General features: G+C 60.3%; 1 protein-coding gene across 3 annotated transcripts in view; it reads right to left on the bottom strand.

The window, feature by feature from the left end:
• Positions 1-13,794, bottom strand: part of MROH1 (maestro heat like repeat family member 1) — a 66,710-nt gene that overhangs the window by 13,046 nt on the left and 39,870 nt on the right. For 2 of the 3 annotated variants that reach the window (XM_081214361.1, XM_081214359.1), the window contains 18 exons: positions 12,465-12,572; positions 12,186-12,330; positions 12,055-12,095; positions 11,600-11,741; positions 11,218-11,270; positions 10,568-10,675; positions 9,775-9,894; positions 9,447-9,569; positions 8,523-8,669; positions 8,404-8,430; positions 7,370-7,492; positions 7,166-7,245; positions 6,974-7,085; positions 6,796-6,891; positions 6,159-6,263; positions 4,155-4,290; positions 3,929-4,041; positions 2,715-2,867 (listed from right to left, as the gene is read on the bottom strand). In XM_081214361.1, coding sequence (XP_081070487.1) covers positions 2,715-2,867; positions 3,929-4,041; positions 4,155-4,290; positions 6,159-6,263; positions 6,796-6,891; positions 6,974-7,085; positions 7,166-7,245; positions 7,370-7,492; positions 8,404-8,430; positions 8,523-8,669; positions 9,447-9,569; positions 9,775-9,894; positions 10,568-10,675; positions 11,218-11,270; positions 11,600-11,741; positions 12,055-12,095; positions 12,186-12,330; positions 12,465-12,572 — 1,932 coding nt within the window. The remainder of the gene's footprint in view (positions 1-2,714; positions 2,868-3,928; positions 4,042-4,154; positions 4,291-6,158; positions 6,264-6,795; positions 6,892-6,973; positions 7,086-7,165; positions 7,246-7,369; positions 7,493-8,403; positions 8,431-8,522; positions 8,670-9,446; positions 9,570-9,774; positions 9,895-10,567; positions 10,676-11,217; positions 11,271-11,599; positions 11,742-12,054; positions 12,096-12,185; positions 12,331-12,464; positions 12,573-13,794) is intronic. The other variant, XM_081214360.1, reaches the window with a different exon arrangement.

Here is a 13,794-nt window from a genome sequence, read left to right as displayed (position 1 = left end):
GAAGAAAACGGGGAAATTTTCAGGACATTAGGTTTGGCAATGATTTCTTGGATGTGATGCCCAAAGCACAGGCAACAAAAGGAAACGCAGGCATGTGGAACTATATCAAACTTTAAAACTTTTATGCATCAAAGGACACAGTCATGAGTGTGAAAAGACAACCTATGGAATGGGAAAAATATCTGCCAATCATATATCCGATAATGGGTTAATGTCCAGAATATATAAAGAACTCCTACAATTCAACAACAACAACAAAAAAATCAAATAATCTGATTTAAAAATGGGCAAAGGATGCAAACTTCCCCAAAGAAGACATACAAATGGCCAACAAGCATATCACAAGATGCTCAACAAAGCTAATTACGTGGGATGTGCAAATCAAAACCAACATGACAAACCACCTCACACCCGTCGGGGTGGAGACTATCAAAAACACAGGTATTTAAAGGAAACCATGATTAGAGAAACAGAGTACAAGTTAACATAGAGACACCTGATATACACAAATATTAAATGAAAAAATATTACCAATATTAATAATTATAGATGTCTGTTAATTTCTTCTTTTAGCTAATTAAAATAATATGCCATATTGTACTTCTGAGGCTTAGGGGAAAATGTCCATTCCTGAAGAACTTTCGTTATGTAAAATATATATGTATATACATATAAAACATTAAAAAAAAGAAAACAGGTATTAACAGGTACTGGTGAGGATGTGGAGAAACTGGAACCCCTGTGTGCTGTTGGTGGAAACGTAAACTGGTGCAGCCACTAAGGAAAACAGTATGGCAGCTCCTCAAAGCATTCAGAATAGAAACGACCACATGATCCTGCAAACCCACTTCTGGGTGTTTACCCAAAAGAAAACAGGGTCTTGAAGAGAGATGTATCACGCCCATATTCACAGCAGATTATTCGCAGTAGCCAAGAGATGAACGCAGCCCACGTGTCCACCCACAGAGGAACAAGCAAACAAAGTGGGCCGGGACCACCCGTGGCCACTGCCTGCGGCCTGGTCTGTCCCCACCCCCCCACAGAGCCACCAGGGCACCTTGCTACCACTCCAGTCTGACCTGGAAGCCCCACGGAATGCGAAATAAGATCCAAACCTTGGCCCATCAAACCCCGACTAGGACTCACAGCTGTGCCTGTGCCGCCCTCCTCCTCCCCCAGCCCACTTCCACTCCCAGAAGGAGTGCGCCACGAGGGCACGCGTTCCCCTCCAGGCGCCACACCTTGCACTGCGGCCCCTCCGCCAGCAACTCCTGCTCCTCCCCGCCTCCCTGGGATGGTATTTGTTATGTATCCATCCAGTACAGGACCGGTATCCAGAATATACAAAGTGCTTCTGCAAATCAATAAGAAAAGCACAGACAACCCAGAAGAAAAGTGGGCAAGACTGGTGTCCTCACAGAAGAGGATGTCCGAATAGCCAGGAAATGTGCAAAAGTGTTCCACTTCATAAGCCACCAGAGAAACGCAAACAAAACTCGACCATGAAGCTGTTACACACTCACTAGAAAGGACAGAAATGGCGCGTTGGCAGGGGCGTGGCATGCGGGAGCTGCAGGCGGCGCTGGTGGAAGCTGAATGGCCTGGAGCGCCATCTGACAGCCCTGGGACAGCTGCACGGGGGCCTCTCCTTCAGGCCCCGGTCGCTCTCCTGGGTGTGTCTCCAACCAAAATGTACCCTCAGGTCCAAAGGACCCACAGTCTGGCAGCACTCTCGGTGCTCAGACTGGGAACTGCCCAAGCGCTCACGGAGGTGGGTGGGTGGGTGGGGGACGTGGCCCTCACAGCGGGAAGGAGCAGTGCTCGGGCCAGGCCGGGAGACGTGCCGTCTCGCAGGCTACCGCCATGTGGGGCAGACATGAGGCCCCTGTACATGAGGTGCACGCCGAGGCATGCTCTGTGCTGCAGGGCGTCTGCTGGGCTATAAGGGACTCGAGTTGGTAGGACCTGTGCTCCGGCCTGAGCGAGCCCCCAAGGCCATGCACTTAGGACAAACCCTCTTTTCTGTTGCTATGCTTCACTTTAATGGGGAGCCTAACTCTCCCTCTAGACACAGGGGACCCCACCTGCCAGGCCATCGGCTCTCCAGGATTCACAGACACGCGTTCTAGAAATCCCGATCCTTGGAGCCTGCCTCAGACACGAGGACCTGGGCGCGTCTGTCATGGTGGCTGCCAATGCATGTCTGGGAACTCTGTGGAAAGCCACGTGAGCTCACGGCCAGAAGGACTCAGAGGCGATGGGCAGGACAGCACCTGAGCGTCCCGGGCACCTCTGCTCTGGGCCAGACCCGCCGCGGAACCCTCTGTGCAGGCACCTGGGGACCCTCCGGACCTGCGCCTTCACCGGCAAAGTGAGCAGGGAGCTCAGCCAGTGCTGGCTGGTGCCAGGTGATAGCCCCTAGCACTGGCATTTCCCTCTCAATTGCCTTTTCCGCCCTTAAGTTCTCCGCAGTTACTTTCACTTAATTCTGTCTTCAAAGAGAAGAGAAAGATCTGTCCAACTCAGGCCCACAGGGAAAATGAGCAGAGCGCTGAGGGCCGAACCTCCAGAGAGCAGGAGCTGGGCCTGAGGGAGTGGGGCGGGGCGCCCCAAGGTACCCAGCCCCGCCCACCCACGCTCTGGGCATGTCCCAGACAAGACCACGCCCCCACCCGGCCCTCGCCAATCCGCGCCCCAGCCTCGACCGGCCCCACCTTCTCCAGGAGCACGTTGACCCGCTCCTTCAACAGGCAGTTGATCATCACCGTAGCGGCTCGGGAGCAGTTCTTGTCGGGGTCTCCCAGGCCCTCAAACAGGGTTAGCAAGAGGCTGATGAGCTGATCTGGCGGGAGGCGCTTGCCAATAATCTAGGAGGGCAGTGGCGTCAGGAAGGCTGAGAGCACAGGGTCAGCACACCTTCCCGGCGGAACATCCCAGGGGCTCGAGTTTCCCGGGAAGGGCTGACAACATTTCCGCCTCTCAGTTCCCTCCTCCAGCCTTTCCCACCCTCTTACAAGCCCTGTCTGTAAGGCTTCGGGAGCTCCTGCCAGTGCAAGGGTGGGGTGGCCCATGCACGGGAGCCCCCATCCCCAGACTGAAGCCTGGCCAGGTCCAGGAGACAGCCTCCAGGGCCTCCAGGCCCAGGCCCCTGGAAGGGGGTCCCTGGGCAGCTGCAGGGCCCAGGTCAGTGTGCCCTCCCTGAGGCTCCTCCTGACCAGTGGGGTGGGCTGGGAGTGGCCCTGGTGGTGCAGCCTCTCTAGAACTCTCTAGAATACACAGAGTCAAAGGCAGGTGGTGGCATGTTCCACCCTGGATGGCCCGGCCACCGAGACTCTGCGGACCTTCAGCTCCCCCTGCAGCCCCTGCCCTTCCCTCCACAGAAGAGAGCAACCAGGAGTTAAAGCAGATAAACTTTGTACAAAGAAGAAATAAAAGTGGTCGAATATCCAAGAAGTCTGATCCCAAACATACAGTTCCCCTCTGCCTGGACTCGCCCAGGGCAGGGTCTTTGCTTCCCAGTGTCTGAGCAGCCCCCCTCCCCCTCCCCCCGCCACCCCCTTCCCTTCCTTCTTCGGCAGGAGAGAAAGCCTCCTGACCCCTGAGGGCCATTTCCATCACCAAATGGAACAACAGCACCGCCCTGGCTTGGGGGCTCACGGGGTGGGCTAGGGGCAGCTTTCTCAACCCTTTGGAGCCGGGGCTGGGCTCCTGCCCACACCCTCCCCGCTGGGCCTCGGAGGGAGGGGGGACCCCAGCAAGCACAGGAGGGGGCGGGAGGTGGTGCTGGACACCGAACTCTCTGAGTGAGACCCGTCCGCGTGCCCGGCCCGGCACCCATGGAGCCCGTGCGCGAGAGGAGCTGCCGCAGAGGCGCCCTGGGCCCTGACCGTGCAGCCCCTCCTTCCGTTGCAGGGGCCCTGGCAGGTACCTGGGCTACGCTGTGGCAGGTGTGGAACAGGATGGCGGGGTCAGGGTGCACCAGGCCGTCCTGGAGGCTGAGGAGCTGCTCAACCGCATCATCCCGGTAATCGCGGGAGAAGCCTGCTGCGGCGGGAGGGAGTGCAGGGCTGGGTGGAGGCCTCCGCTGGCCTCCAGAGGCCCCCACTCTGCTCCCTCACCACACCCCCTGCACCGCGGCCCAGCCAGGGGCTCACCCTCGTAGCCCAGCTGGAGGTAGAGCAGGGAGTAGACACAGCTCACAGCCTCCTGGCGGGTGGCAGGCCATAGGTCCGCGCACCGTGGGGAGAAGAGGCCGAGGAGGAGGCCCAGGTTGTGGAAGGGCACCAGGGCCTGGAGAGGCAGATGTGCGGGTGCTGTAGGGCCACGGGGGCAGATGGCCAGAGATGGGGGCTGGAGCTCAGGAGATGCTGCGGTGGGCAGGTGCCGCCTGCACCCAGATATGGGAGCCCCTGTCCACCCCTGTGGCCAGCAGGGCCCCTTGTGCAGCTCCTCCTCCTGCATGGCGACCCTCAGCCCCCACGTGCAGGTCCCTGAGAGGGGAGGAGGGCCGGGCGAGTGGGTGTGTGTGCTGCTTCAGCAGACACGTGGCACGTCCCCGCCCCAGAAGGCAAACCCGCCCCAGAAGGCAAACCTGCACGAGACCCCGCTCCTCCTAACTCGGTCCCGGTCCCACCTTTCAGAGCCTTTCCTGCTCTCCTCAAATACGAAGCCTTCCTGACCCTGCTCTTAGCAAAGGGCCTTGCCTCCTACGCCCTGGACCTGGGGACATCAACTACCGCCCCCGCCAACACGCAGCCCTCAGCCTTCCTGGCTCCACCACCCTGCTGTCAGCCTCCCCAGGGAAGCACCGCGCCCCGCCCCTGCCCTGCACAGGCTCCTTAAGGACGTGTAGGGCTCCCGGGCTGCTGCTCCTCCCAGAAGTCACCAGAGGGGACTCCGGAAGGCGGGAGGGCTGGAGTGCTGGACAGAGGACCACCAGCTGCTGTTCCTCTCAGTGAGGGCAGAGCTGTGTCTCCTCACGAACAAACGTGAACTCTGGTTGGACCAGTGTTACATGAAAAACAGGCCACAGGAGAACCTGGGTGGGAAAAGCCGTCTAAGCGAGCAAACAGACAGATGCTTCCGGAACACGACGAAAAATAAATACTGCCAACCAGATCAAGCATCGCTCTTAAGAGTGAGACCGTAAAGGCTTGGGGCTGCCGCCAGCTTTCATCTTCCCTCCAACGGCAGCACGAACTAACGTGCATCAATATTGGGGGAGAAAGGCCAAACTCGCGGCATTTGTAAACTATGATGACTGTATCTGAAGAGCACAGAGAATTAATCAAAACTTCAATAGAAAAAACAGCGGAATCTTATAAACTACCCAGTTCCTAAATAGCCAATAATCCATCGTTTTCCTGCCTACCAGCAATAAGCAAATTATTAAACACAGTGGGAGAGAAAGTTATGCTGACAACGGCAACAGAACCTGCGACCCAGAACCTGCCTCTGAGGGGCCCAGAGGGACCTGGATGGAAAGACCCATTATTAAAAGATGTTACTGCTCAACACACGAAAATGTGGGGTTCGTGCCCCCATAGAGCCGCGCTGGGAGCATTTGAGGACCCTAAAACCACTTGATTAATGGTCTTGAAAGAACTGTGAAACTCTGAAAACGTGAAAAGGAGCTGCTTACTCTTAGCAAATATTAAAATGCATAATAACCGCGCGGTCCTTGGACAAAGCTCCTTCCCACCCACTCCAACCACTGAATAATACTTGCCTTTTCTGCAGCATTTCGTGGGTTCAGGCCCCCCTGCCTTTGCCCAAACTGTTGCTTCTGCCGCGAACGCCCTCCTGCTCTCCTTTCACACCCAGGTCCCCATCACCCTTTCCCTCCTCTGGGGAGCACATCAGGCGCCAGTCCCGGCCCATGATCCCGCTCCCGAGGACGAGGGTGCCCATCAGGTTGACACTGAGCGGCCAGCCCTGAGGACAGTTCCTGGCCCTCATGGTCCTCCGTCCACGGCCAGAAAGAGGACGGTGGCACTCACTGGGATGCGGGATGAGCCCAGGCAGCAGCTGGGCAAAGGGCAGAGAGCGTGCTGGCACTCAGAGACACAAGGGCCCCAGGCAGTGGTCCCCAAGCCGAGGGGCCAGGAATAAGGACAGGGCAAGGAAGTGGCCATGCAGGTCGCCACCTGGGTACTCACGCTGATGTGCAGGTGCTTCAGGAAGTACTGCAGCAGGTAGGCGCTCAGGCCAAGCGCTCGCACCCGCTCGTGGCCCCTCGGGGACTTGATCCATGGGCTCAGGTGCTGGGGAAGAGGGGGGCTTCATATAGGTGCCCTGCCTACAGCCACCCTTCTGGGTGTGGAGGCCAGTGTGCCAGGTCAGAGCAAGCCCCTTGTGCAGCGCACCCCGCCCCGTCACTCCGTCCTGCTGGCCTGGCTCACGGCCACGGCCACCCAGAGCAAGCCAGGCATACAGAGGGACAGGGTGTTCCTAGGAGTGGGTTGGTCCCGCCCCAGCCCACTGCAGTGCTGCAAAGGGCAGGAAGCCATGCTGTAGGCCACCGCAGGCCAGTCTGCCATCGCGATGGCCCCAGAAGGTCAGGAGTGCATGTCTGGGGTACCTCAGGGTCTCTCCATCCCGGCACCATGTGATTGAGAGGAGGGGAGAACCAGCTCGGGGCCCCCATCTGGGTCGGGGACCGCACCCATCTGCATACCCGCCCAGGCAGGAGGGGGTCCCCCCGCCGCTCACAGACCACCCCCCACCTCCTTGCATAGCATACCACACTGTCCCCACAGTGCCCCCGCCCTGGTGAAGCGCACACCCACCACACACCTCCACCATGACCTGCAGGCCCTGGGGGGTCATGTTTCGCTGAAGGAGGCTTGTCAGTAAGTCCTTGAGGGCCTGCATGGTGTCCAGGTACAGGGGCTGGAACGAGAGAAGCGGCCGGTCCCACCGTGACCCTGCCACCCGCGCATGGGCATCCGTGCGGCCAGGGCCATGCTCATACCTCCTGGTGGCCGTCCACCCCCTCGGGCTCAGGCAGCACGGCCATAACGCCGTGCAGGCAGCTGTGGATCAGGTCCGCCTGCGCCTGCCCCTCCAGCGCCGGCTCCAGGGAGCTGAGCCTCGAGTTAAGGGCCCAGCACTCACGCAGAGGGGCCCCCCGGCCGGGGCCCCCAGCCCCCGGAGGAAAGGATACGCCAGGTAAGTGCAGGCGAGCATGGCCTTCCTCCGCATGGGCGTCCTCAGGGAGTCCGAGGGCTCGGCCTTGATGAACTCCTGGGGGAGCAGCCGCGGGATGGCCCTTGGCCACAGCACCGGCCTGCCTCCCAGCCTCCCAGCCAGCGCCGCCCCTCACCCACTGGGGCACTCAGGCCCCTCCCCAGGCCCCGCCAGCGCTCACCATCATCTGCGCCACCAGCTCCGGCTTCCTCAAGAGCTGGAAGGAGCTGCCGTGGGAGCTGCTGCAGATGGCCTGGCTGGCCATGCAAACGCTCTGCGCGAGGCACAGCCTCAGGACCAGGTCCTGCGGGGACGCTGGGCTGCAGGTAGGCACCAAGGCCCGAGGCAGCAGCCGTGCCCTCTAGGCCCCTGGTGCTGAGCCGGGGTGGGGGCCGCCCACAGCAGCGAGACCAGACCACCGGCCCGCTCCTCCCGCCAAAGCCAGAAACGCTCCCCTCCACTCTGGGGCTCTTGGCCAGCCCCCGCCGTGGGCCACGGGGAGTCTGTGAGGGAACCCGGGGCCCTCGGCTGTCTGCCCGGCCTGGGCCTGGAGGGCCCCGGGTCACGGCCCCAGGCAGACGCCGAAGGCAGACGCCCGCTCCATCCACCAGTGGGGTGGCTGGAGGCGCTCCCAAGGTGGAGGGGAAGCCTGCTGCCCAAGAAGAGCCCCGGCAGAGGGGGACTGCCCCCCACTCAGTCAGAGAGACCACTCTCAGCACAGCCCCACCGCCCGGCCGACTGCAGGGGACCCGGGGTGGAGGGTCTGCTCTTTAAGGGGAGACCCAGCCGCTCCAGAAGGGGCTTCCAGGTTAGTGCCAGAAAGTCCAGAGGGAAACATGTTAGTGAGGCCAGAGGCCACTGTCACTGGCTGCAGAACCCACCCCTCCCCGGTGCTGGCCAAGAGGGCAGCCGTGGGCGTCAGGGGGCAGAGCCAGGAGAGGGGCTGCGGCCGAGGCCCCGTGCCCAGCCTGCGAGCCCTCACCTCCCCCTCCTTCCCACCCACCGTCCAGGGCCTGGGCCAGTGAAGGAGCTCCTGGGCCCCCATTCTGCTCCGAGGCGGTGGCGACAGGCCCCGGAGGGATGTCCCGAATGCTCTGCCCTTGGACTGGGACCAGGAAGCCCCAGTGAGCAACCCGGCTGCCGCCCCGGCAGCTCACGGCCCAGCCTGGAGAAGAGAGAAAAGCAGAGCCCCCACTCCACTCCTGCACACTGTACCTTGGTCTCTACCTTTATCCCCAGAACCTGAACGACAGAGGTGACATGAGTTAGCACGTGAGGCCCCAGTGGCGGCACCCCTCCCTCTCTCCCTCCCCGCGACACGGCCGGGCACCCACCTTGGTGCTGAAGCACTGGGACATGTTCCGGAAGATGTCTGACTCCACCCTGGCCAGCAGCAGCTCGCGGGGGGCCCGCGCTGCCACGTGCCCATAACACAGGATCAGTGTGCTCTTCACTTTCTCCACCTCGTTCTCACTCCGATCCTGAGAGGCCGGAAGAATCAGCAGGGCTCTGTGACACGAACACCCCCCCAACCCCCCGCAGCAACCGAGCGCTCCAACCCCACGTGCACAGGAAGAAGGGCACAGCTGGGCGGGAGGAAGGCACCACCCAACGCAGAGAGCCCCAAGGTCGGGAACAGCAGGACAGGATAGGACTGGGCAGGCTCGGGCCTGCTGGGGACCAAGGTGGGAGGGGCACGCAGGAGGAAGAGCCGGCGGGCTGAGAGCAACGGAAGGGCCAGAGGTGGGGTCCCTGCCTTCGCTTGGTGGCTGCCCAGGAGCCCCCCTCCATCCTCAGGGCCTGTTCACACTACACAGCCCTGAGATTCTGTCACTGGCTGACCCAGGCACAGGGAGACTGAAAACCTAGGGACAAGGGCTGGGGTGTAGGCCCACAGCGGGGGTCCAGCCCCCCATGGGGCTTCAGCGAGCACGCAGCCTCCACTGGCCACCAGGGGGCAGAGGACGCACAGATAGGCGGTGGGACAGGAAGGTGGCCGCCCCTAGCCCTGCTGCCCAGAGCCCCTCTCATTGCCCCAGTCACCAGCTGGGAGGGAGCCCTCATTTGCCAGCCCCGCCCACGACCGGATGCCAGCTCCCTGACCCACCCCCAACGTGTGAGGCACCAAAGCCCAGGAAGCGCCAGGACCAACCCTCCACCCCACAGAATCTCAAAATGCAGGGTACCACGGCTAAGACAAAATCACAGGCCAGGCCCACCCCAGACCTCCCCTTCAGTGGTCAGCCTGACCTTTGTACCTTAAAAATGTTGAAAATGCCGGCGGATTTTCTGAACACATCTGACTTTACAAAGTCCTCCAGCTGGGCCAGGGTGTCATCCAGGTGGGAGCTGGCACAGATCCCAAAGCAACAGGCAAGGCCCTGGGGAGGTACACAGGTGCACTCACACCTGGGCAGGGTCGGGGACGGAGAGGAGTACACATGCATGCGCACACCATCCAGTGCATCTGTGCACACCACACACACACACACAGGTACACACGCTGGCTACACGCCTGAGAGGACAGAGTGGGCACTGCCAGCAAGCCTGCGGGCACCCGGGCTTCCCGTGGGGAGGGCCAGCCACCTCACGCTCGCTCTCCTCCTGGTATCTGGCCGTTTCCAGCAGCTCCTGCAGATGCTTTCTCACCACCTCCTTACTTGAAGCAGCACCCAGGGTGGTTCCTATGCATTTATACAGGAAGTTCTGCAACAAAGTCAGAGAACAGCGCTGCGCCTCCCGAGCAGAGGGATGGCCGGCACTCCCGCAGCGCTGCCCCGGCGGTGTTCGCGCTGCCAGCGGACGTGGGAACCCAGGACACCGAGCGCTGCAAGGACCAGATGAGTTCTGGGCAGTGTCTGAGGAGTAGGAGGTGGGTGCGGAGCCCCTGCATCTCCCAGCCATCAGCCGCTACCAGGAGGCTCCCAGGCCTTCCTGTCCAGCCTCTGCCTGGACCACAGGGGCCACCAGAGACAGGCTCAGGCAGCAAGTGACAGAGAACCAAGGAACAGGGACTGAGGACCAGGCCCACAAGAGCCCGGCAGGTTATCCTCCCACACCTCCTCCTGGGGCGTCCCCCCTCCCCCTGCACCTCCTCCTGGGGCGTCCCCCCTCCCCCTGCACCTCCTCCTGGGGCGTCCCCCCTCCCCCTGCACCTCCTCCTGGGGCGTCCCCCCTCCCCCTGCACCTCCTCCTGGGGCGTCCCCCCTCCCCCTGCACCTTCTCCTGGGGCGTCCCCCCTCCCCCTGCACCTCCTCCTGGGGCGTCCCCCCTCCCCCTGCACCTCCTCCTGGGGCGTCCCCCCTCCCCCTGCACCTTCTCCTGGGGCGTCCCCCCTCCCCCTGCACCTTCTCCTGGGGCGTCCCCCCTCCCCCTGCACCTTCTCCTGGGGCGTCCCGTTGTAGTTGGGTAGCTGCTTGCACATCTCCAGGCTCAGCTGGCAAATCCATGTGTTGTCAGACACAGCAGCCAGAGTGTCCCGAAGGAACTGTGGGCAGGAGCTCTACCAATGAGGGGCCAGAGCTCGGCCTTTCACTGGGCTGGCTGGGGAGGGACCCAATGCCTGGGGGTGTCCCAGGCAGGGACCTCAGGGTCCTGTGCCATGGCTCTGAAGGGTTGTAGATCACTTTAGAGCCCAGACAAAACAAATTCTGGGTGGTCAGGCACGCAGCACACAGGGGCACAGACAGCTCTGAGCCAGGCAGGGGAGAGGAGAGAAGGCTCCAGCGGCCAGAGCAGCTCGAAGCCCCTGTGATTTGACTCCATCACAGCAGGGTGACAATCTGTGAGGTCAGTAGGCAGTGCTCACCCCCAGAGACACCCACCTGTCCCTCTGCTCCTCCCCCAGCCACACCGTTAGGTCAAGGCAAACATCACAACCCTGGGAAGGTACAGTTCCCCTAGCATTGGCTGCCCCAAGCTCTCCCCGCCCAGGCCAGAAAAGGCCCCTGGGTCCAATCCCCGCCCAGGCCAGAAAAGGCCCCTGGGTCCAAGACAGGCTACACTCTCGCCTCCTCTCCCTTCTCTCACCATCAGCAGCTTCTCCTCCCATTCCTTCCGCGACAGGGTTTCCTCCGTATATCCTGAAACGACCAGTCATCCACTCAGCCCAGCAGACAGACCCATGCCCACGGGCAGGAGTGCAGGGCTCAGAGCACCGCCCCCTGCCTGGCCCCATCAACTCTAGCACAGAGGAAGAAAGGGCTGCGCGTGCCCACATCCAGTGTGCTCCCAGGTGACAACCAGCAGGGAGCATCTTTTCAGCACCACTGTCCAGGCCCTTTCCTGAACCACAGCAGAGGCCATTTCTTCCAACTTTCAAAACCCTGGTCCCCACTGGCCAGGCTTGGTGCCGACTGGCTGAAAAAACGGGATCAGAGGAGGAGCGGCGCCGCCCACCTCTGGGCCTCACCGTCCAGGTGCTCCAGCAGCAGGGGGATGGCGGTCGCCCAGCACGGACCCAGCGCAGGATGGATGTCCCGGTGAAGGACGCTCAGGAGGCGCAGCGAGGCCGCCCCGCGGCCGCCCCCCAGGCAGGGGCTGGAAGACACGGCCTGGAGGAGCCGGAAGTGAGCTCTCCACCGGCGCCCAGGGCCACAGCGCCCCAGCGCCCCACACGAGGCCGAGCACGGCCTCCCAGGTGGGGCAAGAAGCCCCCAGAGACGCAGCTCCCCAAAACCCCGCCTGGAGCACCCGACAGTCCCCACTGCGAGACAGTGTCCTTCTCACAGCAAGGACAGGGTGAGGACGGGGACAAAGGAGCGAGCCCACTCCTCCCCACCATCCCCGGAGTGCGCGGCCGCCCAGCGGTCACCTGCCAGGGGAGGTGATGCTTCTGGGAAAGCAAGCCCCCAGTGCACTGCTTACCAGGAGCCTGGTGGTCATGGCATAGGGAGACGGAAGGGTCACTGCAGGGGAGACAGACATGCAACACTCAGGGCCGCCCGCGCCCTGGGGTCAAGGTGGGCTGGGGGGCCGGGCCAGGGCCGGGGGCGCACCGTTGCCGTTGTACTGAATGAGGAGGGCGTGGGCCCCCGCCTCCTGCTTCTTCTGGGCCAGGTGCACGAGGCTCCTGCAGAGCGGGGTCAGCGCCCCGGTGAACCGCACGGGGATGAGGAACTTGAGCAGGTATGGCCAGAGGACCTGGGGACAGCAGCAGGGGGGTCTGCAGGCACGTGCAGCCTCCCTGCAACCGCTCCCGGGTGGGCGGGCAGCAGACCCCTGGGCCGAGGGGTCAGGAGGGGTGCGGTGGGTCCCGGGGGGTGAGTGGCACTCACGTCGCCCATCCTGTCCACGGTGGTGCTGACCAGGTAGAGGGTGCTGACACTGATGGCCCGCACGCTGTCTGCCGCCAGGGCCTCGTTGTCGGCGCCCAGCTTCTGAGCCTGCAGGAGGGGAGGGCGGAGTGTGTGCTCTCTGCTCTCCAGGTTACACCATCGTGGGCTCCGGCCCTGAGGACACGGCCTGAGCGAAGCAGGACAGACCCTGCCCAGCCCCCACTGAGGGGATGCCCATGTCACCTGTCACGGGCAGGAAGCTCACTCTGCACTAAAATCGCCCAAGGAAGCTGGCTCACCAGGCTTGGTTCAGCCACCAGAACAGAGGGAACCTTGACTCCGCCCTGGTGGGCAATGCCAATGTCCACAGAAACCGGAGGCCCTTTGTGGACCTGATAATAGGCTGAGAAAATGGCATTTTCTACGAAGAACAGAGACAAGCTCCGGAACCCGATGGGCCAGTGGCTTCTCTCAGACCTGAGGAGACAGTGCTCCAGGGCCCGGCTCCCTGGGAACCTTCCATGCGGAAAAGGACTCTGTTCTCCAAACACTCTGAGTCTTCAGCTCATGCTTTGAAATACCGAAAAGCAAGCACTGAAAACCAAGAGAAACTGGGAAAACTGCAATGACTGTAGGAGACAATTAACACCTCTCCCTGAGAAATCAAAGATGGAGTAGAAAAAACAGAGGTATTTAATAGGGTCTAAATAGCAATTTTTAAAGCATGCTCTAAAAATATAGATAAATCTTAATACCAAATACACACAAACAACTTTGAAAGTCTGACCATCTATTAGGCTAAAAAGAAGATCTCAACAAACTCTTAGAAGCAAAAATAAACCTGGCCAGATTCAATGTAGAGAACGCAATAAAATTACAAACCCACAGTAGCCACGAAAAGCTAATCACCTAGAAAACTTTAAACATCCTAAAAGAAACTTTGGGTTAATAAAGAATCCACACAGAAACTGCAAACTATCCAATAGTGAACACTGAGGACACATACAAAGCCCAACAAAAGCAGAACTATCAGGACCCATAGACCAAGAACATAAACTTAACCTGAAAAACATACTATAGGTGAGAAAATATTAATATGAACCAAGAACAAGAAAAACATGTGAAAGAGTCTAACAGTTAAATACAGAATTTGATTCAAGAAATTAATAGTGAAATGGTTGCTGTTAATAAAGAAATTACTGACTTGGAAGAACAGATTGAAGACCAAGGAAACGAAAAAGAAAGATATTAAAGAAGTGCTAACATTCAGATAACAGAAGTGCTGGAATGAGAGAGAAATAAAAATGGAGAGCAAGAAAAAATTCAAGAG

Source organism: Mesoplodon bidens (assembly GCF_964165515.1).
Source record: "Mesoplodon bidens genome assembly, chromosome: 16".
Lineage (NCBI taxonomy): Eukaryota > Metazoa > Chordata > Mammalia > Artiodactyla > Ziphiidae > Mesoplodon > Mesoplodon bidens.
Note: the sequence above shows the minus strand (reverse complement) of the source record. Positions and strands in the feature narration are given on the sequence as shown.